This window comes from Rhinoraja longicauda, chromosome 16 (assembly GCF_053455715.1).
Source record: "Rhinoraja longicauda isolate Sanriku21f chromosome 16, sRhiLon1.1, whole genome shotgun sequence".
NCBI lineage: Eukaryota > Metazoa > Chordata > Chondrichthyes > Rajiformes > Arhynchobatidae > Rhinoraja > Rhinoraja longicauda.
Genome location: NC_135968.1, coordinates 39,529,693 through 39,557,638, shown reverse-complemented (window position 1 = coordinate 39,557,638; position 27,946 = coordinate 39,529,693). Strand labels below are relative to the sequence as shown.

The following is a 27,946-nucleotide window of genomic DNA, read 5'->3' as shown; positions in this document are numbered from 1 at the left end:
TTATTATGGTACGTATGAGTACTGATTTTAAAGACCCTGTTCGCAAGTAAGCAGTTGCTGCAAGTAAGAATATCATTGTTTTGTTTATGATACTATTGACAACTCTTGACTCTTATAAGGAGCATTGCTGGGATTGCAGCCTCAGTTTGTCAGGGCTCTGCTCTGGTGACCTTAATGTTGGATAGTAATGAAACTAAAGTCCCTGCAACGTGGCAGTAAAACTTTTGCTTTTCAATCTGTCACAACCTGTCCCCAGTCTTTGTTCTAATAATGTTAAAAATTCTTTCTGATTTATTAATAGGAACATAATATATAACTTTAAACAAATCCCAACTATTTACAAGGAGTCTGAAGAAGGGTCCTGACCCGAAACGTCACCGGTCCATTTTCTCCAGAGATGCTGTCTGACCTGCTGAGTTACTCCAGCATTTTGTGTCTATCTCTGGTGTAAACCAACATCTGCAGCTCCTCTTTATTTCATCAATCTACATTTACCTAGAATTTCATCCATTAAAAGTAATGCCAACAGATAGAGATAGAGACAGTCTAAGATACAGACAGTCAGTGAAACATTTTCCGATATTTAATTCCATTAGAAATGAATAGGGAGAGAATAACCTGTTCCCATCACTATATGACATGCTCAGTACTGTGGATTGGTGATGAATACCTGGGCTGGAGTTCAACATACACCCATCAGCCAAAACATTATGACCTGATGAGCCAAAACATTATGACCACCTGCCTAATATGTTGGTCCTCCGTGTGCAGCCCCATACGCAGCAGGGTGCGATGCACTGTGTATTGTGACATATTCCTCCCGTGACAACCATTACATTTTTCTGTGACTTGTGCCACAGTAGACCTTCTGTCGGTTCGGACCAGACGGGATAGCCTTTGTTGCCCTCGCGCATCGATGAACCTTGGGCGCCCAACACTCTGTCGCCGGTTTGTGGTTTGTCCCTCCTCGGACCACTGTCGGTAGGTACTCACCACTGCTGACCGGGAGCACCCCACAAGCCTTGCCGTTTCAGAGATGCTCTGACCCAGTCGTCTGGCCATAACAATTTGGTCCTTGTCAAAGACGCTCAGGTCTTTACTCCTGCTCATTTCTCCTGCATCCAACACATCAACTTCAAGAACTGACTGTTCACTTGCTGCCTAATATATCCCACCCCATTGACAGGTGCCATTATAACAAGATAATCAATGTTATTCACTTCGCCTGTCAGTGGTCATAATGTTTTGGCTGATCGGTGTATGTAGAATCTAAGAGTCCAATTGTATTGTGCTGGCAATTCAGCCTCATACCAATTCCTTCATGATCCATCTCATCTGTTATCATCACTTCAATAGTCAATAGTCAATTTATTTGTCACATACACATAAATGTGCAGTGAAATGAAAGATTACCCACAGTCTAACAATAAGACTCCCACTCATTTTCCCCCTGATGTGCTTATCTGGCTTCCCCTAAGCGTGAGAAAACGAGGCAGCTGACCAACACCAATGTGTTTGCAGGGAGTTGCCATTTCCACGTCCTTCATGGCTCAGATTGATGTCGACTTCTGGCAAATGCAGAATTCTGAAACAGTGCAACTGACCAGCTGCCCTGTAATACCCCATCAGAGGCAATGCAGTGAGCCCATGGACAGAGGTGGCAAATGCAACGCATCTGGCCATTCAGGAAGGTGGGGCTGGGTGGAATATGACTGGAAACTCTATTCATTAGAATGGGGTCACAGATCAGTCTGAAGAAGGGTCTCGACCCAAAACGTCACCCATTCCTTCTCTCCAGAGATGCTGCCTGACCCGCCGAGTAGGCTCTCCAGCATTTTGTGTCTAGGGCCAAGGTAAGTGTGGGTATTTTATTTTACGTTGCTTCACTTCTCATTCTTTAATTGTTTGTGCTTACTTACCAAGAAAATGTAATCAAAATTTAAATTTAAATTAAAAAAACATTTTGTTTAATCTATTTGACTGTTTAAAATATCTCAGACTACTTTTAAGAGTGCCAGTCTGTCAAACTCTGCATTAGGATGTGCTGGACGAAGTGCTTTTGGACACTGCCAGAGGACTACGACTTGACCACAGTGCCACCTTGTGGGTGTGAAGGATCAGGTAGTTTAGCCCCCCACACCTGGAACAGGTAAGTGCCCCTGAGCCAGCACTGCAGACAACAAGTCTGGCCAGTTGCCAGGAACCAAGGGATTAAGGGTACAGTCTTATTCACAAAATGCTGGAGTAACTCAGCAGGTCAGGCAGCATCTCAGGAGAGAAAGAATGGGTGACGTTTCGGGTCGAGAGCCTTCTTCAGACATCTAACAGCATCTGCAGTTATTTTCTTAAGGGTACAGTCTTAATGCAGGCAAACACAAAATGCTGGAGTAACTCAGCGGGTCAGGCAGCATCTCGGTAGAGAAGAAATGGGTGACGTTTCGGGTCTCGACCTGAAATGTCACCCATTCCTTCTCTCCAGAGATGCTGCCTGACCCGCTGAGTTACTCCAGCATTTTGTGTCTTCCTTCGATTTAAACCAGCATCTGCAGGTTTTTTTTCCTACACTTATTGCAGGCAAGTTGGGTTAGTATATATGTGAGCAAAAGTTCGACATGGACATGTGGGCTAAATGTGGCCTATTTCTAGTGTTGTACGACTCAAGGAATCAAAACTAATATTTTTTTTAAGCATTCCAGTTGGATTATCTTTACCCGCATTCAAAGGGTTAACGGATTAGGTGGGTTTCAGGTAGCACAAGCTTTGCTCAACCTTCAAAGAAACAGTGAATTTGGAATAATACATAATAACGTACAGCACAGAGATGAGTCATTTTGACCCACACCCTCTACGCTGATCACATTGCCCAGTACCCTCATCCCATTCACTTGCTTTGGGCCAGAACTCTCTTTATGCCTTTCCCATCAAATTATTTGTCCAAATGGTTTTTAACTATTGCAATTGTTTCTGCTCTATCACTTTCCATTGGCAGCCATTTAAATACTTGCTATTCTCTGTGTGAAAAAACAAACCCTATAAATTTCTGCCACATATTAAACCTACGATCTTTGGTTTTAGACTCCCCTGCTCTGGGAAAAAAAAATCCTGGACTATCTAGCCAGTCTCCGCCCTCGTAAGTTTTATAAACCTCTCTAAGGTCACCCCTCAGCACATGAGTTTCAGTGAGAATAAACCCAGCCCAATCAATCTCCCAATATGGCTAAAGCCCTTTATTCCAGGCAACTTCCTGGTGATTTTTTTTCCGCACTAGATAATTACATCATTAAATAGGTGTAGCAATAAATTGTGAAACAGGTGACACAGAAGTCTTGGGATGTAGAGGATCAAGGAGATTTATATTTGAGATGATGCAGCGTGAGGAAGCCAATGAAAGAAGGGTACAATGGAAGGTACTTGGCTGTGATCAGTTGGAGGTTGCAGAGGTGTGATATTTTAATGTAAATGTGTCAAGATTAATGTCCGGAAATTGAAGGCAAGGCATGAAGTAGCATTGACAGAATTTGGCTCAGCTGAGGTGAGACAGAATCAAATATTTCTCTTTTATAATATTTTCAGGAGGAATGAAAGAGCAACGACCTCATTTTTAAAAGACACAAATGCATCCATGGATAGTCAGTTATATTATTGATGGCCACATTCAGCTGGTGTCTGTCGGAGTAGATGAAAAAAAATGAAGTACCTTTCCTTATACTGGAAGCACATTTACTGAAATGAAGGTTCAAGTTCACGATCTAGTCCTGTGTGCGATAAAGGGCATAAATTATCCTTGCAATAGTTGACATTATCCAGCGAGCCAGTTCTGCCACAAATTGCTATTCTCCAGCGTGCTATTAAATCAAAATAACCAATCTGGAAATCTAATCTCCTGAAAAATTCTATTTGATCTCTTTTAATCAAAATGTTTTATTGAATCTGTTGTACACTCTGCAGAGATATACATGTAAATTGTGTGATATTTAATACCATTCCCATTGGGGATGGTGCATTTATGGGGATAATGCAAATTAAGAATCTTTATTACACTTATTGTTCTTCCATTTGGACTGTATGTCATGAATTTGCTCTTGCCTATTTCACAGTGTTACTATGTCACAGTTCACCTGACTTGTGCCAATATGTTTGGATACCAATATTCCTTCTGTTACGCGGAGAAGTTCACAAAGCCTGTCACTATTTTAAATCATAAATATTTGAAAGACTGGAGCGACTAGGCTTGTATACACTGGAATTTTGAAGGATGAGAGGAGATCTTATCGAAACATATAAGATTATTAAGGGTTGGACACGTTAAAGGCAGGAAACATGTTCCCAATGTTGGGGGAGTCCAGAACAAGGGGCCACAGTTTAAGAATAAGGGGTAGGCCATTTTAGAACGGAGATGAGGAAAAACGTTTTCAGTCAGAAAGTTGTGAATCTGTGGAATTCTCTGCCTCAGAAGGCAGTGGAGGCCAATTCTCTGAATGCATTCAAGAGAGAGCTAGATAGAGCTCTTAAGGATAGTGGAGTCAGGGGGTATGGGGAGAAGGCAGGAACGGGGTACTGATTGAGAATGATCAGCCATGATCTCATTGAATGGTGGTGCTGGCTCAAAGGGCCGAATGGCCTCCTCCTGCACCTATTGTCTATTGTCTATTGTTTTTGTCTATTCTATGGAGTACGACCTTCAAGATTAGAGCTCAGTCAGTTCATTTTTAATTAAAACATAAACATTGTGCTGATGACCATCAACACAGACTCAGAAACATGGATGTCCCTTTCCAGTGCCATGTATTTGAAAAGCTCATATTTTCGGAAATCGTGAATTTGTTCTGTTTTTCACCATTTCCAATTGTGGTGTAAGTGCTGCAGTAGAAGATTTCCCCTCACTTTCTCTGCCTTCAGCAAAATGTAAGTGTTCTTTAGTTTAGTTTAGAGACGCAGCGCTGAAACAGGCTCCTTGGCACACTGAGTCCGCACCGACCAGCGATCCCCGCATATTAACACTAACCTACACACACCAGGGACAATTTACATTTATACCAAGCTAATCAACCGACAAACCTGTCTGTACGTCTTTGAAGTGTGGGAGGAAACAGAAGATCTCGGAGAAAACCACGCGGTCATGGGGAGAACGTACAAACTCCGTACAGACGGGCGTCCGTAGTCGGGTTGGAACCTGGGTCTCGGGCGCCGAAAACGCTGGAAGGCAGCAACTCTACTGCTGCGCCACCGTGCCGCCCTTTTTTTGCTACTAATACTTATCCGCCGTTTTGAAATCACACTGCTGCCTTTTGTTTGATCAACTCCCTTGCTTTTGTACGTGCATGGTGTCTTTAGTATTTAAAACAGATTGCTATTTTAAATTTATGGGTACGGTGAATGGCTTCTATTTCATCTGTAACCAGCAGCAAGTCATGTCAGCCTCGTCCACATGTTTTGGATTTTACTTTGGAATGAGCAACTCGTTATTCCTCTGCGTCAGTTAGTTTGACAACACACTGCTGAGTGAGCAGGCACATGCCACCTTGGAAAACAGCGCCAATGTGCTGACGTCTTTACTGCCAACCAAAGCTATTTCATCTGTAAAGAGTTGTTAGATGTCTTGAATCATCCACTACTTGAACATAGCAGGAGCAATGGCAAACACGCAATAAACACATGAAAGTGTTCAACAACATTCGTATTCTTAGAGCTTTGCTTTCAGCAGTTTGGCAGCAACTTAAAATAAAAGAGTCTATTTTGTGCCAGGACTCCATCTCTGAATATCAAACTGTCGAACGCCACTGAGGTCATCTCCTCTGTAGATCTTCTCCCCAAGATTCTCAATCTCATGCACCCCAACCCTACACTACTCATTTTTACTTTTTTCCCAACATCAGTAAGTACAAATGGTCTCCTGACCCATTGCCTCAAGTTTGCTCCAGGCCTCAACTTTTATGTTTGCCTCGGGATTTTCTCCTGTCTTAACTGTATTTTAATTCACTGGGTTCATTTGCTTAGGAAAATAACTGCAGATGCTGGCAGACGAAGGAAGAGGGGATGTTCAACGAGATCTGGGTGTCCTAGTGCATCAGTCACTGAAAGGAAGCATGCAGGTACAGCAGGCAGTGAAGAAAGCCAATGGAATGTTGGCCTTCGTAACAAGAGGAGTTGAGTATAGGAGCAAAGAGGTCCTTCTACAGTTGTACCGGGCCCTGGTGAGACCGCACCTGGAGTACTGTGTGCAGTTTTGGTCTCCAAATTTGAGGAAGGATATTCTTGCTATTGAGGGCGTGCAGCATAGGTTCACTAGGTTGATTCCCGGAATGGCGGGACTGTCGTATGTTGAAAGGCTGGAGCAATTAGGCTTGTATACACTGGAATTTAGAAGGATGAGGGGGGATCTTATTGAAACATATAAGATAATTAGGGGATTGGACAAATTAGAGGCAGGAAACATGTTCCCAATGTTAGGGGAGTCCAGAACAAGGGGCCAAAGTTTAAGAATAAGGGGTAGGCCATTTAGAACGGAGATGAGGAAGAACTTTTTCAGTCAGAGAATGGTGAAGGTGTGGAATTCTCTGCCTCAGAAGGCAGTGGAGGCCAGTTCGTTGGATGCTTTCAAGAGAGAGCTGGATAGAGCTCTTAAGGATAGCGGAGTGAGGGGGTATGGGGAGAAGGCAGGAATGGGGTACTGATTGAGAATGATCAGCCATGATCGCATTGAATGGCGGTGCTGGCTCGAAGGGCTGAATGGCCTACTCCTGCACCTATTGTCTATTGTCTATTATCTCAGGAGAGAAGGAATGAGTGACGTTTCGGGTCGAGACCCTTCTTCAGACTGATGTCAGGGGAGGGGGCGGGACAAAGATAGGATGTAGTAGGAGACAGGAGGACAGTGGGAGAACTGGGAAGGAGGAGGGGAAAGAGAGGGACAGAGAAGTCATTGTTCATACCGCTGGGGTGTAAACTGCCCAAGCAAAATTTGAGATGCTGTTCCTCCAATTTGCGCTGGGCCTCACTATGGCAATGGAGGAGGCCCATGACAGAAAGGTCAGACTGGGAGTGGGAGGTGGAGATGAAGTACTGAGCCACCGGGAGATCAGGTTGGTTAAGGCAGACTGAGCGAAGGTGTTGAGCGAAACGATCGCCGAGCCTGCGTTTGGTCTCGCCGATGTAGAGAAGTTGACATCTGGAACAGCGGATACAATAGATGAGGTTGGAGGAGGTGCAGGTGAACCTCTGTCTCACCTGGAAAGACTGTTTGGGTCCTTGGATGGAGTTGAGGGGGGAGGTAAAGGGACATCTCCTGTGGTTGCAGGGGAAAGTGCCTGTGGAGGGGGTGGTTCGGGTGGGAAGGGACGAGTGGACTAGGGAGTTACAGAGGGAACGGTCTCTGCGGAAAGCAGAAAGGGGCGACATTTGCTTCCTCTGCAGTGAACACTGCCTTTACCAGGCTATATCAGGGCATTAGTGGAATACAGAAGGGAGAATTGCACTCCTTCTGAAACTTGCCTAAATCCACGTTTAAAAAAAATGTACAATTGATATTTTGAATTTGAAATCAGATCAAATCAGACCGACGATCCACAAACCTGCTTTCATTTTGATGGGTCGGTGGTGGAGAGAGTCAAGAGGTTGTTGAATTTCCTGGGCGTGTACATCTCTGAAGGCTGTCCAGGACCCAGCACATTGATGCAATCGTAAAAGAAAGCCTGACCCTCAGTCTGAAGAAGGGTCTCGACCCATTCCTTCTCTCCAGAGATGCTGCCTGTCCCGCTGAGTTGCTCTTTATTATACACAGGACTAGACCGTGAATATAGAACAGATCATTGTTAGCTGAGGGGAAGGTGACAACGAGGTGTACAATCAGTAACATTTAATCAGGAGGACAGTGAAACTAGTTGGAGAAATAGGATGGGGGAGGGGTGGAGAGAGATGGAAAGCAAGGCTTACTTGAAGCTGGAGGTCAATATTCATACTGCTGGGTTGTAAACTGTCCAAGCGAAATATGAGGTGCTGTTCCTCCAATTTGCATTGGGGCTCACTCTGACAATGGAGGAGGTCCAAGATAGAAAGGTCAGTGTAGGCATGGGAGAGGGAGTTAAAGTGTTTAGCAACCAGGCGATCACGCAAGTCTAGGCGGACTGAGCGGAGGTGTTCAGCAAAATGATTACCGAGCCTATGCTTGGTCTCGCCGATATTTAGGAGTCCACACCTGGTACAGCGGATGTAGTAGATAAAGTTGGAGCAAGTGCAAGTGAACCTCTGCCTCACCTGATAGGACCGTCGGGATCCTTAGACGGAGTCGAGGGGGGAGGTATAAGGACAGGTGTAGCATCTCCTGCAGTTGCAGGGGAAAGTACCTGGGGAGGGCGTGGTTTGGGAACCAAAGGGGCTTTTGTAACACTATTAGTACAATATTGGAATATATGCAAAGGACAATACAAGGTGCTGCATTTCATTATTAAAGGTTTTAAAGCAGTTTATGTTAAATATTATGGCATAATTATTTTGTACAAAATAAACAAGAGCTTTACATTACTGGAGGACACAACACTTTCCCCAAGATTGGCCAGGATAGCAGAGTGTTTTTCAGCAAAAGTTTCAGCCGCTTTAACAAAATTATGAACAATGTTATAATTACCTTACCTTCCCCAATTCTGAACGAACCTTCTCCATGTCCACCGTGGCTGTTATTTTTGTAGGAGAATGATGGATGTCTCTCTGTCTGCTTCCAGCTTACTTCTTGCATCCCCTTCAATGCATGTACTTTACATTCAAACATCTGGTTGGATAAATGGGCTTGAGATGGTTTCTCATCGGATAGTTTGATATTGAGATAGTTTTCTTCCCTGTGTTCATTATTTAAAGTGCCAAATTCCAGGACGGTGCCACTTTATTTGATAGACTTCACAAACATTAATCTTGTCCCTTTGAATATCAGTTCTCCTTTCGGATTGTTATCTTATAAAGGAAAAAAAAATCCATCTTGTGTCATGTGAGGTGGATGCAAATTAAAATCTTCCAATTCAATTCTCCTGTGTTGTATGCACTTCATTAAAATGTTAACAATTGCAGTTTTGCTTCTTGTGTCAGGATTATTTTCTTTGTAACAATGGTACATAATTTATCTTAAAGTGACAGCATGACTTGTATGGTTTTTAAACCAAAACTACATTACAATCGTCCCATCGATTTTCTTCTGGTACTTGTTTGGCAAAATCTTCCCCACATTCCGATTGCACAATGTTCCAAATATATTTTCTATCTATATTTTGGCTTTTATTTTAAATCTTGAAATCATATAGTTCCCTTTCTTTGGAAAATTCATCATGACTCTGGGTCCCTCTATATTTGCTCTATATTTATATGAGCTAAGCCCAAAAGTCTTCAAGTTTTACCTTCAAATGCCTACTTTTGTAAACTATTAACAATTTTTAATGTTTAAAAAATTAATCTAACCTATTCATTTTTTTTGTGCCATCTTTGAATTTATCTTCTTGCCTCAGAGGCCACAGCAGTAACATAGCAGTGTGTCATATTTGTTCTACCAGGGACGAATTGCATTTCAGTGCAGGACGCCTGGGTAATAATACATGTGCACTCTTCATCCATGTCTCTGCAGTGACATCTATATGGTTCAACATAAGAACAATTCGTGTTCAATAATAAATTATCTTCACCGACTTGTTAGAAGTCTTTCTGTCTGTCAACGTTTCACACAGTCTCTGTAGCTGTAACAACTTACTGATGTAGCAATGTGTATGAAGTGGGAATGAGTGATGGATGGAAGCCATGCTTCTACATTGAAGCAGTTTTCTCAGTCTCCTGCACAGCAGGAAAGTTTAAGATCAATTCTTCACTCACTAAATATTAAAACTGTTCTTTCACCCATGCTGTACATTCTTCTGTGCTCATCTCCCCCCCATCATGGAAATCAATTTTCCAAAATCTTTCAGCGTTGGCCAATTGTTAGAAATGTTTGCTTTCAGTCCATTTACATTTTTCATTTGTTTTAAAGGTATTGTTGCATTTTTACAGAACTTGTCTTCCGAGTCATGGATAAGGTTCTTGAAGCTCCAAATCACTTCTGGCACAATAGCCTTTGAACCTTGAATGTTCTCCATGTACTTTTGATGCTCCTCATAGAGAATTGTGAGGTGTTCGTTCAAATACTTAATTTCTTGGTTTATAGTTGGTTCTTCTTGGGAGAATACTGTAATCTGATTGTTTATTACAGTATCTAGTTTTCTTTCCATCATTGTGGCCTGTGAAGAACAACTTTATGATCACGTATTTAGGGATAACCAACAATAAAAGCAAAAGCTCTTACTTGGGAATTATGTTACATGAAAAATAGGTGCAGGAGGAGGCAATTTGGCCCTTCGAGCCAGCACCGCCATTCATTGTGATCATGGCTGATCATCCACAATCAGTAACCTGTGCCTGCCTTCTCCCCATATCCCTAGCCCCTATTGCTCTATCTAACCCTCTTTTAAATTCATCCAGTGAATTGGCCTCCACTGCCTTCTGTGGCAGAGAATTCCACAAATTCACAACTCTCTGGGTGAAAAGTATTTTCTCACCTCAGTTTTAAATGGTCTCCCTTTTATTCTTAGACTGTGGCCCCTGGTTCTGGAATCCCCCAACATTGGGAACATTTTTCCTGCATCTAGCTTGTCCAGTCCTTTCATAATTTTATACATCTCTATAAGTTCCCCTCTCATCCTTCTAAAGTCCAGTGAATACAAGCCCAGTCTTTCCAATCTTTCCTCATATGACAGTCCCGCCATCCCGGGGATTAACCTTGTGAACCTACGCTGCACTGTCTCAATAGCAAGGACGTCCTTCCTCAAATTAGGCCCAAAATGTTGCAGTTATTTATTTTTCACTGTGCCTGCATATACCGCTTGTCACTGAAAAGTTGTTACTTTCGAGTAAAATAATAATTACGAGTAAGTTTATGTAGTTTGTACATAGAATAAATTAACAACATATTATACTGAAGAATTACAGATATAACATCAATCAATACTGGAATTTAAAATCGAAGCTATGCATATCATTTGAGTTGCTTAATGCTAAAAACTTGTTCAATTACTTTTGTCAACATTCCCTCTTTATTTCTAAAAACATCCTTTATTAGAGTCCTTATCGTGAACTGTGATAACATCTGCCTCAATGAAAATAAAATTAAGTTAAAAGCCTCTGCAGAGAATTGCTACAGAGTATGCAGTTTGATGTAAATCAATAATATCCAAGATAGATATACGGTTTCTATGCAGACGTTAAAAAAAACATGCACGGCGTTGAAAGTAAATAGAAGTCAAGGAGAAACTGGAAGCAGGTACTGTGGTATATTCCTTCCGAAAAAGTTTTCATTTACAAATTCAGCAGCATAGCACACAAGGCGCATTAAACATCACTGCTACATTGTGCAAGGGAGTCTCTCTCCCTTCCAAAGGCAGCGATATTCTATCACACGTGAGGTGAAATCAATGGAACAGGCCTTACAAAATGAATCTTTGATCAATGTGTTTCATTCACAAGTTATTTCCATTGTGGGCATGATCTCCGTCAAGGGGGTGAAGTGGGAAACAGATTGGAGGGGTTGATGCAGTGAAGGGTGTTGGTTCGAGAAGGATGGTGAGAGAGTGTTGGGTAGACTGATCACAAAGGGAAGTTTTGTTTAACTTGGGGAAGGGATTTGTTGGAGGTGTATAAATGAAAAAAATGTCCCTCGTGTGTGTAGGATAGTGTTACTGTGAATGGGATTAACAAACCTATTGTACCTTGCACAAGGATGAAGATCATTAGCTATGAAAAAGTGATATTGTTCACAGCAGAATAAAACATAATCAGCAAAGCATCTCTCAGTTCAGCTTTATTTTTGAATCAAGTTTCTACAAGTACATGCATTTCCTGATTTATGAACCATTTATGAAAGATATTCAATTAAAATAAACACCTTACCTTCCTTATCGGCTGCCCGGAAGTATTACGACCAAAGAATGAAAGCTAAAGAAAAAAATAAAAACAAAAACAAAAACTGAAAATGAACAGGAAAGGAAATAGGGAAGAACAGACAGAAGACAGGAATTAAAGTGATGTGAAATATAATAGAAACAAAATAATTGAAATAAAAGCAATCTGTCATATCAAGCTTAGAGAAGAAACAGCAAAAAAGATTCAAACATCCAATTTATTGTATTTGTCTCATTTTCTATTTCTATAATTATTTTGCAAACAATCATAATAGGATTTTAACAGCAGTCATTGGAAAAAATATGAATGGATTCAACAATAAGAAGATATTACAGTTGGTTTTTAGTAAAATATTTTTTTGGATATGAGTTAATGATTCCTGCTCTAAATCATGAACAGGTAAAAGATATTGTGTTTGTCTAATAATTTCCAGCACTTAGAATAACTTGCTATTACCTTTTCTTCTAGTTCTTTAACTTGTCTTTTCTGTAGTTCAATTCTTTCTTCTAGTTCTTTGATTCTCTGTAAGGTAAAGTGCTTAGGTTAAACTATAGTACAATGTTGTTTTGGTAAAAGTGGCTGTTAATAATCTTACAGATATAAAATGATAAAAATAATAATTAAAGTTCTTCTTCAGAATAGCCAGTATTCAGTGTGGAATGATCAGTGCAGATGCGGGGATATTTCCAATGCAGAAATGCATGCATAAATAACAATGCAATGAGATTACTTGGACACAAGTTTAGAATTCAGTGGTGCTATACTAGTAGATGCTGTGTATAAGAAGGAGTCAGGGAGTTCTACAGCACGGGAACAGGCCCTTTGGCCCAATTTGTCCATGCTGATCAAGTTGCCTACCTATACCAGTTCCATTTGCCTGTAGACACAAGGAACTGCAGATGCTGAAACCTTGAGCAAAAAAAGCACAATGTGATGGAGTAACACAGCTGGGGGGATGGGGTCAGGCACATCCCTGGACGACATGGATAGGTGACGCTTAGGGTTGGCATCTTTCTTCAATCTGAAGAAAGTTGCCTATCCATGTTCTTCAGAGTTGCTGTCTGACCGGCTGAGTTACTCCAGCACTCTGTGTTTTTTGCCCCATGGCCTGTGTTTGGTTCATATCCCTCTGAACCTTTCCCATCCACGTACCTATCTAAATGTCTTCATAGAAACATAGAAACATAGAAAATAGGATTAGGCCATTCGGCCCTTCGAGTCAGCACCGCCATTCAATATGATCAGGGCTGATCATCCAACTCAGTATCCCGTAACTGCCTTCTCTCCATACCCCCTGATCCCTTTAGCCACAAGGGCCACATATAACTCCCTCTTAAATATAGCCAATGAACTTCTGTGGCAGAGAATTCCACAGATTCACCACTCTCTGTGTGAAAAAAAACTTTCTCATCTCGGTCCTAAAAGACTTCCCCCTTATCCTTAAACTGTGACCTCTTGTTCTGGACTTCCCCAACATCGGGAACAATCTTCCTGCATCTAGCCTGTCCAACCCCTTAAGAATTTTGTAAGTTTCTTTAAGATCCCCCCTCAATCTTCTAAATTCCAGCGAGTACAAGCCGAGTCTATCCAGTCTTTCTTCATATGAAAGTCCTGCCATCCCAGGAATCAATCTGGTGAACCTTCTCTGTACTCCCTCTATGGCAAGAATGTCTTTCCTCAGATTAGGAGACCAAAACTGTACGCAATACTCCAGGTGTGGTCTCACTAATGCTCTGTACAACTGCATCATCTAGCAGTTCATTCTACATATCCATCATCCATCATATATAAGTGGTGGTGGGTGCATTCTACAAATAACTGTTTTAGCTACTGCATTACATGACTGACACTGATGTTATAATGAGAAAATCAGGGAATATTTTCCAAGTGCGCTAAGCATTCTGAGCTCTTGGTTATGATAATTCAATGAGAAAGCGAACCCTGCCAATGAATTCCTATCAGCAAGTGGCCGTCTTATTATCTCCGAGACCCTCATTCTGAAATAAATTTCCATTAATGATTAGTTTAACAGCTTTATTAAAGGTCATGTGTTAAAAATATGTCAACCTAATGCAAGTCTGGCTAGAATAGCAGAGGGAATTCTAAATTCAGCATCTAAATAGTTGTTGCTGTTGCTTTGTTTATGCTTCCTTAAGGTTGTCACTCTGTTAGAAATGTACTGAAATATGTTTGATGAGCGTCAATCTGCTCTAAAGTACTAAAATGATTTGAAGGATGAGAGATTCCAACTGAGCATGATAGCAAGTTCAGTTTCCATGGCAACTGATCACACTCAAGGTGGGTTGCAATTAGTCTCTTTTATTAATTTTCAGAGATCGTTGTATAAAATTTGGTCAAAAGCCATCTTCTTCTTCTTCTTCTTCTTCACATCTTTAATAATCATTACGAGTAACCAAAGATAAAAATGTATTCAGTTATAGGCTTGTCGTTTTGTCTTTAATTTTACAAGCCATAATGAGGTTATTTTTAATTAGCTACAAGGAGAGATGATGAATCTACAGTATTTCTTCCTAACTGAGTCCAGATGTTTACAATAAAGACACATTCAAATGTATCTGCCCTGCGAAATTTTATAAAAGCACTTCAGTGAAGGAAATTAATAACTAGGAAATCACATTGGGATGAATGTGACATCATCCAAAATGTACCCTCCTGAAGCCTGCACTAGCCTATCATAAATAAATGGTCCAATTGTCCTGGCCATTGCCCTGGCTGGAAAGGCCTGAGTGGTCACTAGGCCACAAAGACATTCTGCTGGTCCCTACTTCCATAATATCACGTCAGCCCTGGACAAGAGGTCCTCCTGTTAAAATCTCAGAGGTGTGGATGAGCTTGTGAATTTTTCTGATATACAGAAACATTTGAAAATTAAAATTACCATCATTTTGTAAATAATCTTTTCTTTAACTTAACACATTGAAATAAGAATAGATAACTAACTAAACAAAAACAAAGTAAAATGTGTGCATTATAAATATGTCACCTCATCCTCACCTTCCTGATCTCCAGGTTAGGAATTTCCATTCACTTGAATAGTGATTCCAATCCTATCACTAGCCTGGCTGGCATGGAACAGGAGAAGCAGATGCTGTGCATAATGCTGAATAATCCCATAGTCAGGTACATTTGCTAGATTCCACATGGAATTCAGTGTTGGAACAGTGGTGCAACAAAATCTGTTCCAGGTTGATCAGTTTAACCTGTGAACAGCTGAATATCAATTTTTCTCTTTGGAACCATAGTTTAGTTTTAGTTTGGTTTGGAGATACAGGGCGATAACAGGCCCTTCAGCCCACCGAGTCCATGCCAACCAGCGATCCCCACACACAAAGTCTATTCTACGATTTACAATTGCAATATATAATAATATACATACATACATTGTCTTCATATTTGTTAGGTAAAATTGTTAGGTAATATTCTATCATGTTAGCATGCAGCAAAAGCTTTTAACTGTACCTCGGTACACGTGACTATAAACTAAATTGAACAAACTAAACTAAACATGTTTTAATTTCTCACCTATTGTAAAAATTAACATTGGAAATTTGACAATTTGAGGGGATCTCTCAGCTGAAGATTCATAAGACAAATTCTGGAAATATATTTAAAGGGTTGTACTATCATTAGGATTGTTGGTGTTGTTGTTCGTCCTTCGGGTTCGAAGATGACCATGACTTCACTTTCAGTCTTATTATTTCGACGGCTGATTGGGATCGCCACCAGCCGCGCGCGGTACGCTGGCCGAGGTTGAAGTCGTGACTTGCGCTTGACTTGGATTTAAGTGAGGGGGAGTTGCACAGATCGTCGGCCTCACTCTCTCGTCCTGGCCTATCGGGTTCCAGCAGCAAGACATAGTCGGGACGGCTGGGGACAGGTCAGGATGCAGTGGATGGTCAGAAGTGCCCTACGTATCTCACTCTGCCCTGTTTGCGCTCCACGATGCTTTGCTGGGATCGTCTTTCTGCCCGTTGAACCCTCTGGTGGTTTCCTCCGTGCAATTCGCCCAACCCAGGTTTCACATGCTAGGTAGACAAGCCCCAAACCCAGGTTTCACGTGCTAGGTAGACAAGCCCCAAAGCCGCTGGAACCAACGACTTGCCGACTGCACTTGTGGCATGCACACAAGACAGGATTATGATTACTTCATTTAGGGTGGGTGTCTGAGAGCAGCATTGTGTCGGGCAAATCATGCTGAAGCCAAATTGTCTCCTGGGATGGGGCAATTGGGCCACCAAAGTTTAGCATTAAAGTATATCAAAAAGCATAACATAAATCTTTAACCGTGTTAACAAATGTGATTCAACAATTTGATTTGTCTCTACTCTGACCCAGAGAATCATTATATTAACAATTACCATGTTGGTACAGAAATATTTTCCTGCTAAATTCTAACACTAACTGGCTGGTTCAACTTTAATGCACAATTAACATTTGAATCCAGCAAGTTCTTAAAGCTTCTGCAGAAGTTAAGGATGAGGCTCCATTAAAAAAAAAAATCTTACTTGGGCCAAGAATTTAGTTGGTATTAAAAGGAAATTTTGATGTGATTTTTAGTAAGTGTGAGGATAATTGGATTAAAGGTGAGAATGTCTCTTCAAATATATTTCGCCAATGGATTTAAACCAGGATCTGTAAAGGTGGTTCTAAAGATTTCAGAGAGATTCTAGAGACGTTTCTCAGAAATGCTGACATAGCACATATTGAATTAGTAGCAATAGTCCGTCACAACTGCTCAACTTTCCCGTGGCTTTTATCGATATGAAAATGATCCTCTCTGATTTAACTTCCAAGGCAAATATTAGTTTGAGCTCTTTGCTCAGAATGACATCTCACATGTTATTTGCTTTACAGCCATTGCATCAGATTATGTCATAGGTGTTTTGTGCCTGAAAATCTAATCATGTAGAAATAACCGAGAAACAATCATTTTCTCCGTGTTTTCTAAATCAGCCATTCTTGGGGTGGGGGGAAGAGTTAACTACTTTCTCACCAGTTGGGCATGGTGGACGAGTTCCATCCTCTCCCTCAGTATCTGTGCATCACGCTCTCGGAGCTCACTCATGACCTGACGTTTCCATTGTTCCACCGCTCCTTTCAGCTTCTCCTGTTCGTCTTCTGACAAGAACTCACACATCTTTGCCCCTGCTTCCTGCTGCAAGGCATCGTACAGCATGGCTTCCAGCTCCAGAATCCGCTGTTGTAAAGCAAACATGAGTATTATTCACAAGCACAGATCACTAGTTACAAAACTGCTGCTTACAATACAATACAACACAATATATTTTAGATTTTTTAGATTTAGAGATACAGCGCGGAAACAGGCCCTTCGGCCCACCGGGTCCACGCCGCCCAGCGATCCCCGCACATTAACACTATCCTACACACACTAGGGACAATTTTTTACATTTGCCCAGCCAATTAACCTACATACCTGTACGTCTTTGGAGTGTGGGAGGAAACCGAAGATCTCGGAGAAAACCCACGCAGGTCACGGGGAGAACGTACAAACTCCGTACAGACGGCGCCCGTAGTCAGGATCGAACCTGAGTCTCCGTCGCTGCATTCGCTGTAAGGCAGCAACTCTACCGCTGCGCCCTTGTCTTTATTGTCATCTTTATTGTCATTGTACAGGGGTACAACGAGATTGGGAATGTGACTTCCATTCAATGCAATAAATTAATTAGCTAATCGACAGAAATTTAGACAACCCAGAGAAACAAAATTAGAAACAGTTAAAACAGTATAAAGTGCAATTAGGTCTGTGCCGGGTCGCTGTGCGACGTGACCATCCGAAGGAGACAGTTCATTGGGGGGGCACTCAGCAGGACCAGTTCATAGCAGCTATGGCCCTGGGGATGAAGCTGTTCCTGAGTCTGGAGGTGCGGGCGTAGAAGGCCTTGTAACGTCTGCCAGATGGTAGAAGTTCGAACAGACTGTTGCAAGGGTGTGAGGAGTCTTTATGAATGCTGGTGGCTTTCCTGAGGCATCATGTGTTGTAGATGTCTTCCAAGGCTGGAAGCTGCGTCCCGATAATCTTCCGAGCTCTGTAGACTACCCGCTGAAGAGCTCTCCTCTCTGCCTCCGTGCAGCTGAGGTACCACACAGGGATGCCGTGCGTTAGGATGCTCTCTGTGGTGCAGCGGTAGAAGGTCATCAGCAGCTATTGGGGTAGACCAGACTTCTTCAGTGTTCTTAGGTAGAACAGTTGTTGCTGCGCCTTCTTGACCAGCGCAGCGGTGTTAGTGGACCATGTGAGGTCCTCCGAAATGTGTGTGCCCAGAAACTTGAAGCTGGACACTCTCTGCACACTGTCCCCATTGATAAAGATCGGAGCGTATTCCCCATTATGTGACCTCCTGAAGTTGATGATCAGCTCCTTGGTCTTAGAGGTGTTTAGGGACAGGTTGTTATCTGAGCACCAGTCCGCCAGGTTCTGCACCTCCACTCTGTATTGTGTTTCATCTCCGTTGGTGATCAACCCGATCACCGCTGTGTCGTCTGCAAACTTAACAATGGTGTTGGTGGCGAATGCAGGAACACAGTCGTGTGTGAATAAGGAGTAGAGCATGGGGCTCAATACACAGCCCTGTGGTGTGCCGGTACTCAGGGTGATAGTGGAGGACAGGTGCGGGCCCAGTCTCACTGCCTGCGGTCGCTCCAGCAGGAAGTCCAGGATCCAATCGCATAATGACGAACTATAGCCAATGTTGTGGTATCTTACGTTTCTCCAAATGGCCTTAACTTCAAGTGGCCATATCAGCAGTTCCTACATCTATTGGTGACATTTCCCCAAATAACTGCCTACGAGTTAAGGATTTGTACGTTCTCCCCATGACTTGCATAGCTTTTCTCCGAGATCTTGGGTTTCCTCCCAAACTCCAAAGAAGTACAGGTTTGTAGGTTAATTGGCCTTGTAGGAATGTAAACATTTTCTCTAGGGCTTGTCTTAGTGCGGCACGGTGGCGCAGTGGTAGAGTTGCTGCCTTACAGTGCTGGAGACCCGGGTTCGATCCCGACCAAGAGTGCTGTCTGTACAGAGTTTGTACGTTCTCCCCGTGACCATGTGTGTTTTCCCCGAGATCTTCGGTTTCCTCCCACACTCCAAAGAAGTCTAGGGTTGTATGTTAACTGGCTTGGAATAAGTATAAATTGTCTCGAGTGTGTGTAGGATAGTGTTAATGTGCGAGGATCACTTGTCAGTGTGGACTCTGTGGGCTGAAGGGCCTGTTTCTGCACTGTATCTCTAAAGTGTGTGTAGGATAGCATTGGTGTGCGGGGATCATTGTTTCCATGCTGTATCTCTAAACCCAAATCCTGGGAACGCGACCAGAGGCCTTTATCGAGAAGCTGTGGTCTCGATGCCTCCCAGATCGCAGCGTAGAAGCCCGGGTCGGGGCCCGGCCGGGGCCTCGCGGGGTCGGAATCTGGGCCGACGGAGCCCACGGCTGGGGCCCGGGTCGGCACCACGGAGGCGTGAAGTGGGGCATTGACAGCAGTGAGGCCTTGGCGGTGGTGAAGCAGCGGCAGCGGTAAAGCCTAGTGACGATGGGGCCTTGGCTGTGGTGAAGCCTTATGGTGGCGGTGGCGACGCCTCGCGGGTCGACCGTGGTTGACGGTCGATGAGGGCATGCAGGACCGCTGTGTGGGGGGAGAGGAAGAACAATGGAGGACCCAGCTTGGGGGGAGCGCCGTGAGGGAGGAGGGGGGGAGAACAATGGACAATGGGGGGGGGGGGGTGGGGTGACAAAGGACAATGAGGACCTGGCATGGGGGAATTGGGGGGGGGACGGGACCAAAAGGAGGAGCTTTGTAACTGTCAGCACCGTAGGTGGCTGCTATTTGTAAACATTGGGTTTGCAAGCAAAGAATCTCACTGTGTCTGGTCATTCCTATTCCTATTCCTAAACTCAAAAAAACTAAATTTCTGCAGTTACGTTGGTGGTCAACTATTCACTGTGGTTTCCTGGCTGTGTTTCAATGTTGAATTTGTCAAGGACTGCAGCAAAGGAGTGCAAAATCATTGAAATACATCCCACAATTACATCGGGGAACTGCTTAAAGAACTGTGCGAGGTTAGACTCGGGCACAGGGCCAACCTTCCTATTCATTGCAAAGAAAGGGAATTACTGCAGTAAATATTAGTTCACCTAAAATGCTCCTAAAATTGTTTGAATTTATTCAACCGTGCTGTGAGTTCAATGTTTGAAAACTGCCTTACATTTTCAGCAGATTGAATAGATTTTTATAGTTCTCAGAAAATGTAGAAGGTCAGACATCTTTGATTTTCAATGTTTTTGGCAGCTTGATAAACGGGAAGCTGAAGTTTAGCTGCCTGTCAAAGCTTTTTCCAGCTATTGTTGGTTGCAAATTATAGACTAAAGTTTTTATAAAGCCGAACCGAAGAATATTTTATTGTGTGGCAAATGGTGAAATATATGCCTTAAATTGTAGACTCTTGAATTAGCATCTTTTTGAAATGACTGGAAACATTTATTGTGCTTTATAGTTAAAAAAACAGGCAATGCTAAAAGCTCAGCAGGTCAACCTTTCATCTGTGCGGAAAGTGAAAAGGGTTAATGTTTCAGTCTGAAGAACCTTGATCAGAATGGGAATGAGAAAATAGTTTGTTTCAAATTGCAGAGGGGGTGTTGTAAAGGTGGATAGAACAAAGGGAATCTGTGATAGGGACTGAATCTGTGATAATCTGTTGGTACTGCTGGAAAGTGAGGATCAGAGGAACTCAACCCTTGTTAATTCCAGGAGGAAGAGGGGGTTGGGGGGGTTGGGGGGGGCAGGAGTGCAGAGACTGTGGATGTGAGATATGGATCCAATGTGGTTGTAGGAGCCATTTATGTTTAGACTAGCTACTGTTGGCATATAATATTATTTTGTCTAGATATATCTTGGACACTTGGGGGTAGTCATTAGATGCACAGGATGTGTATATATATATATGGGCATAAGGGACTGGGAGTGACAAACACAGGAAGGGAGAGCATACAGTTCTCATCGGGCAGACGATACAAGGCCTTCTATGCCCGCACCTCCAGACTCAGGAACAGCTTCATCCCCAGGGCCATAGCTGCTATGAACCGGTCCTGCTGAGCCGGATGGCCACAACGCATAGATCAACTTGCACTTTACCCTGTCCAAAACTGTTACAACTGTTCGTTTCGTTGGGTTGCTGCTGTCTAAATTACCTAAATTAGTGCATCGTATGGGAGGCGCATTCCCAATCTCGTTGTACCCCTGGGTACAATGACAATAAAGATATATTGTATTGTATTGTATTGTATTGTATCAGACCTGGACAGACCAATGACTGGACCAGAGACCAGACCAGCAACGACTTGTATGTGAAATAAGTAAAGCCTGGTATGTTCATCTTCTTGTTTGTACAACTACTTCAATAAACAACTAATTAAACTGGAAATAACGACTGGAAGATCTGTTCTGTTGGGTCTGTGCAAGATCACACCGACTCCCTGTGTGGTAATGGCAATTGGAAAAGAAATCATTGGAAAAGTCGGAAAGTTGCCATTACAGTGGTTAACGAGGCTGTTTAGTAATGGTGAAGTGGAGCCATGGTTTAGAAAGAAAGAAGATATCACAGAGGCATCTGCACTGAAAGTCATATCACCAAAGCAAGCATGAGAGAGAGGGTGGAACGGGGAGAATGGAATGGTGTCCTCACAAAGGGCAGGGTGGTAGGAAGGAAGAGCAGAACGATGGGAGTCAGAAGGTTGTGATCAATGTATGTTGCAAGACTATCCCTTGGGATGAAGGCAAAGGGGGCTGGAAAGGGAAAGGGAGGATCACAGGTGGACCGTGTGAAGGTTAGAGCAAGGTGGAAATTGGCACCAAGTGTAAAGGCAATTTTCAGTTCTGCATAGAAAAAGGTACAGTTAATGCAGGAGAAACAGAGTTGAAGTAGAGGGCATGACAGAAGGACAGGACTGTTTCACGTATCCCACAAAAAGATAGGCGTGGTGTGGCCCATGCGAGTTCCTACAGCTACACCATTGATCTGGGGAGCATGTGAGTAGAAACAAAGACCATGTTATTCAATGTGAGAGGAATTTCAGCCCAGCTAATGAATTTGTAGGTGGATAGGAACTGGTACATGGTAAAGATTAGCTGGTTGGGGTCAACAAACTGGAAAGATTCATAGTAGCAAAGGGGATCAGAGGTGTCACAGATATAAGTGGGAAGGGATTGATTGGATCAGAGGTCTGATGGCAATTTTTCCCTTAACAACTGGCTTTTCTTCATAGTGAGCTTATAATGTTTCTACTGCTCCACCCCACACTAGGATGGTTTGAAGGCTTCCACAGTTTCCTTGAGGTTTTAGACCTGAAATTGTAATTCATTTTCTCTTTCCACAGATGCTGCCTGACCTTCGGTGTGTTTCCAGCATATTATGTTTAAATTTCTGTTTGGTTTATTTTCCTCACATGTTGCATTGGTTCGACTAAGAACAAGTTCTGTAAGTTCAAGAAATCTAGTCAAAGCAAAACATGGACCAAATGTACAATTCTCAATACTTTCCAGTCACTTCAATGTAGGCCGAGCATTGTAGGACAATCTAATCATAGAGTACTGTGTTTTAGAAAATTTGACAGAGAATATCCTAGTAATGTTGCCAAATTTCCTTAATCACATCAAATAAAATAGATTCATCGAGTGCTAAAGTGTATCGGCCAACATGCCCACACTGGCCAAGATGTCCCAGCTACACTAGTCCCACCTGTCCGCGTTTGGCCCATATTCCTCCAAACCTGTACCTGTCTAACTGCTTCTTAAATGTTGGGATAGTCCCAGCCTCAACTACCTCATCTGGCAGCTTGTTCCATACATCCACCACCCCTTAACTCAACTAAAAGAGTTAGTTAAGTTAGTTTAAATTATTTTAAGAGCATTTATATATCTTAAAAGTATTTTGTTGCTTCTCTGTTACATCTGCCAAGATCATTCAAGTTTATAATCCTTAGGGAAATGACAAATATGACTATTATCATGAGCTCCACATATCACAATATACCTTGATAAAGCAAAGAGAAATACAGCAGGCCCTCAATTTAACAGACCCCTTTATAACGGATTTTGGTTATAGCGGACAGACCTGTTGATGCCAACCTGGCTTGCACTGTCTCCCCAGCCCCAGCTTCTGACTCCACCCCTGACTCACAAGGTGCACCTCTGAGCCCTTCTTCACCCATCATGTGATCCGGTTGATGCGGCTGTTGATGCGGCTCACATTGTCGGCCCTGGGGACAGCGCTTTCTTCAGGCCGCTGCCACCGACGGGATGCCCTCGGTCACCATGGGGCTCCCTCCCCTCTCACCAGCTGCTGCTTCTTCTTCGTGTCAGCCCGTCGCTTTGTCCGCTCCCCGCTCCACTGCCACCGTCTCCTCCTCCTCCCATTGCACTGTCCACCAGGATGGTCTCGACCCAAAACGTCACCCACTCCTTCTCTCCAAAGATGCCGCCTGTCCCGCTGAGTTACTCCAGCATTTTGTGTTTATCTTCCCTTTAAACCAGCATCTGCAGTTCCTTCCTACGCACTGTTCACTCGGGCTCTCTTTCTCTCCTCCGCTGCCACCTCCTCCTCCTTCTCCTTTCCCTTTTCCTCCGGACGTACTCCACCTTGGAGGTTATCGGTGGCTGTGTGGGAGAGGGAGGGGCATTGGGCAGAGTGGGGAGTGGGTGGGTTGAAGGGTGGCAGCTAGCGGAGGTGCGTGGGGTGTGGGAAGGGCTGATGGCTGAGGAGACGGGGCCTCCTGGTGGTCAGGGGCATCTGGTCATTGGCGATGGACTGAGTGGGGAGCTGACGGCTGGGGGTTGTGGGGTGGGGCGCGTTGGCTGGATAGCAGGGCAGCAGATGGGGAGGAGCTCACCAGCGACATCGGCACCTAGTTTGTAAAGTGAAATGACACAAAGTGCTGGAGTAAACCAACAGGCTGAATCGGGCTGTAAAAGGGGCCGTATTCATGTTGTCCAGAGATGTTGCCCAACCTGCTGAGTTTCTCCAGGACTTTGCGTCCTTTTGTATATTAACCATCAAATGCAGTTCTTTGTGGCAACTACATACAATGATAATACCTTACTCAGTTATAGTAATCGGCAATTAAGGACACCAGTCCCCCTCCTAAGGACTGCTATAATGAGGGCTGACCGTAATGCCACTACACAAATCATAGAAACAGAAAGGGTTGGTGTGTCCTTGGCTTGTCTTGACTGTGCCAGTCGAAAACGAGCTACCTAACCATTAGCAATTAATCTTCAGCCTTGCAAGTCATTGTTCTTCACAGTTCTAAAGGAGTTCTGTAGAAAACAACTACTGTACCTTATGAGCCTGGTCCATGGCCTGTTTTCTATAGTCCAATTCTTCATCCAAGTAACCCTTCTGTTTACTGAAAAGCTCCTGTTAACAAAGAACTAATTAAGGAACTTTAAAGTCTCCATCATAAAGTCTTTAAGGTCATTGGTAACACGTGTACTCACTGCATACCTTTTCATTTTCAATATCATTCATCTTTTGCTGAAGAGCAGATTCTGTCACCTCAATCTGTTGCAGCCACTGATAGTTGAATCAACATAATCGGACACACAAAGAGAATTTAACAAGTGAGACTAATTTTTCATTTCTAACTCAACACGACCCTCCTGCTACTGACTACACGCAGTTATTTGAAATTCAAGCTTAGTTTTATATGTTTACACAGTGGTCTTTAGTTTCCTTAGCACATAAGCAAAATGTACATCCAAATTATTAATGAATATCCCTTTGATGTCCAGGAGGATTTTTACTAGTTTGTTTTATATTAACCAGGACAATAAAGAAATGTAAATGTTACCTTTTCGGCCAATGTCAAAACTGTTCGGGCCTGAATCACAACCACTTGTTCGTCATTGGTCAAATTCTAATTAATGTAAATAAATAGATAGCAAATTAAAAATGAGACTTTCTAGTATTTTCTTCTAATATAATGCATGCTACTTTCCTAATTCCATGCTCACTTGTTATGTCTTCGAAAGTACCGAGTCATGGATTCCAATGTGACCTGGGACAAAGACATGCATGCCAACCTGAGATTTAAGGCAGGACAGGATGAAACTCCATGAATTGATACATATCTTGCTTCTGTCTACAAGATTGCACCCTAATTATCCTATTATAGAATAGAGCCCCTTGTAAGAAACAATTTTGACATTCCAAACCAATTTCCGCATGTCCAATTGGGTAATGTCACTTTTGGGATGTGAAAATTGGTTTCTACAAATGACCAAATTGATTTTCCCTCACTGAAAAGATTGAAGGGCATTGAAACATTCACAAAATACATCCCTAGTGGCAATTTAAACAGTTATAAATACTAATGCAAATTGAGTGTGATGTTTAAAATTGAGCTATTTAAAAAATGAATATAGTTACAAAATACTGGAGCAACTCAGCGGGTCAGGCAGCATCTCTGGAGAGAAGGAATGGGTGACGTTTCGGGTTGAGACCCTTCTTCAGTCTGAACCTTTAAAAAGACCTGTTTCTTCTAGGCCAATAGTTAGATATCCCAATAATGGAGAAATGCTTTAAATATTAATTCCGTAGTAAGATTAAAGATGATTTATGTTTGGCTTTGGACATCCTTAAGAATGCTAAGACCCTAGCCCTGAAGAGAAAGCTTGGCTAAATGTTTGGTGAGGTTATGTAGGTTCAAATTGTGAATTTTACTTGATGGAAGATTTTTATGTAAATGGACTATATAGTTTTAGAATATATATGAAATTGCTAACACTGTCCGAAGATCCACCATTGCTATTTTCACTTACAGGCTTACATGATATAAACGAAAATATCCATGATCAGAAAAGCAACATACACTTACGGCGTTATCTCCTAAAATATCCAACTTTTTCATAAGATCGACTATTGTTATGTCCTGACAAAATAGGAGAAAAGTTTAATAAGAAATGTTTAACAGATTGCATTCACACAGTCATCTGTGACAATTAAAGTGAGTTTAAACCATGTCTATCAGAGGAAAGGTCTCCAATGGAGGTCACCTACTGTTACTCCTTCTGCCTCACAGTAGACCTGAAGAGGACTAGTCTCCTCCGGGAATGGAATATGATGGAAGTTGATGGCAGGTGAGCGCCGCTCTCGTTCCTGAAAGATGAATTTTCTTTTGAGGCGAAATGCACAATTGATTTCTTTCATTCGATGCTTAAAAATTTCAATTAGTTAAAGAAAACGCACTTTCATTTAATAGGCAAAAAAATCACATTTAACCAGATGAACTAATCAATGAGTGCGATCTGAGGCAACAAGTTGACAAATTCCAGCGTCATCAATATTAACACCTGAGTTAAGAAAATGTGAGAGTTCAACGGTTTTATTTTAAGCAAGTAATAAGAACTCTAGCACAACGTTATCCGGTAACCATGATGCATAGCTTTAACGTAACGTGCAAGTTTGTGAACGGGGAAGTGTTCGTGTGCATCTGTGGTGACCTAGTGAGACCGCACCTGGAGTACTGTGTGCAGTTTTGGTCTCCAAATTTGAGGAAGGATATTCTTGCTATTGAGGGCGTGCAGCGTAGGTTTACTAGGTTAATTCCCGGAATGGCGGGACTGTCATATGTTGAAAGACTGGAGCGACTAGGCTTGTATACACTGGAATTTAGAAGGATGAGAGGGGATCTTATCGAAACGTATAAAATTATTAAGGGGTTGGACACGTTACAGGCAGGAAACATGTTCCCAATGTTGGGGGAGTCCAGAACCAGGGGCCACAGTTTAAGAATAAGGGGTAGGCCATTTAGAACAGAGATGAGGAAAAACTTTTTTAGTCAGAGAGTTGTGAATCTGTGGAATTCTCTGCCTCAGAGGGCAGTGGAGGCCAATTCTCTGAATACATTCAAGAGAGAGCTAGATAGAGCTCTTAAGGATAGCGGAGTCAGGGGGTATGGGGAGAAGGCAGGAATGGGGTACTGATTGAGAATGATCAGCCATGATCACATTGAATGGTGGTGCTGGCTCGAAGGGCTGAATGGCCTTCTCCTGCACCTATTTTCTATTGTCTATTGTCTATTGAAAGAGTTTGCGAAGATTGTCTCCTTTTGTTATTCATGGTTTACTTGTAATGATGCTTTAAAGGAATACATAAGTAGAATAAGCCCTCATAAATGCCATTAGACTGCTTAATAACCAGAGCTTTTCAACTCTGATGGCTCGACATTTATTGTGTCCAAAGAGAAAGGAAATGGGTAAAAGAAACTTCAGTTTTTCTTACTTCAAGTTCCAGAATGCGAAACTCTAAAAGCTCATTTTGGTCTTTTGCGTCCTGTACCTCATGCTTAAGGCGATTTTCTTCAGTCTCCATTTGCCGAATCTATTAACATGGAGACACAAGATTCATTTAAACCTTGGTTTCTAAATGATGTAATGAGGGGTAGCTTGTACCTTAAATCAGGCTGCAATATACATAGGAAAATCTAGTTTCCCGGAATGGCGGGACTGTCGTATGTTGAAAGGCTGGAGCGATTGGGCTTGTATACACTGGAATTTAGAAGGATGAGGGGGGATCTTATTGAAACATATAAGATAATTAGGGGATTGGACACATTAGAGGCAGATAACATGTTCCCAATGTTGGGGGAGTCCAGAACAAGGGGCCACAGTTTGAGAATAAGGGGTAGGCCATTTAGAACGGAGATGAGGAAGAACTTTTTCAGTCAGAGGGTGGTGAAGGTGTGGAATTCTCTGCCTCAGAAGGCAGTGGAGGCCAGTTCGTTGGATGCTTTCAAGAGAGAGCTGGATAGAGCTCTTAAGGATAGCGGAGTGAGGGGGTATGGGGAGAAGGCAGGAACGGGGTACTGATTGATAGTGATCAGCCATGATCGCATTGAATGGCGGTGCTGGCTCGAAGGGCTGAATGGCCTACTCCTGCACCTATTGTAGA

General features: G+C 42.7%; 1 protein-coding gene across 15 annotated transcripts in view; it reads right to left on the bottom strand.

Annotated features, from left to right (window-relative positions):
• jakmip3 (Janus kinase and microtubule interacting protein 3) overlaps positions 1–27,946 on the bottom strand; it is a 316,671-nt gene that overhangs the window by 62,959 nt on the left and 225,766 nt on the right. For 4 of the 15 annotated variants that reach the window (XM_078413661.1, XM_078413666.1, XM_078413668.1 and 1 more), the window contains 11 exons: positions 27,278–27,376; positions 26,054–26,152; positions 25,866–25,925; positions 24,846–24,911; positions 24,500–24,568; positions 24,335–24,412; positions 16,979–17,182; positions 12,421–12,486; positions 11,953–11,997; positions 8,629–10,247; positions 7,572–7,782 (listed from right to left, as the gene is read on the bottom strand). In XM_078413661.1, coding sequence (XP_078269787.1) covers positions 9,894–10,247; positions 11,953–11,997; positions 12,421–12,486; positions 16,979–17,182; positions 24,335–24,412; positions 24,500–24,568; positions 24,846–24,911; positions 25,866–25,925; positions 26,054–26,152; positions 27,278–27,376 — 1,140 coding nt within the window. In that variant the 3' untranslated portion in view covers positions 7,572–7,782; positions 8,629–9,893. Of the gene's footprint in view, positions 1–7,571; positions 7,783–8,623; positions 10,248–11,952; positions 12,029–12,420; positions 12,487–16,978; positions 17,183–24,334; positions 24,427–24,492; positions 24,569–24,845; positions 24,912–25,865; positions 25,926–26,053; positions 26,153–27,277; positions 27,377–27,946 lie in introns of those variants that run through there. The other 11 variants (XM_078413670.1, XM_078413673.1, XM_078413675.1 and 8 more) reach the window with 7 other exon arrangements.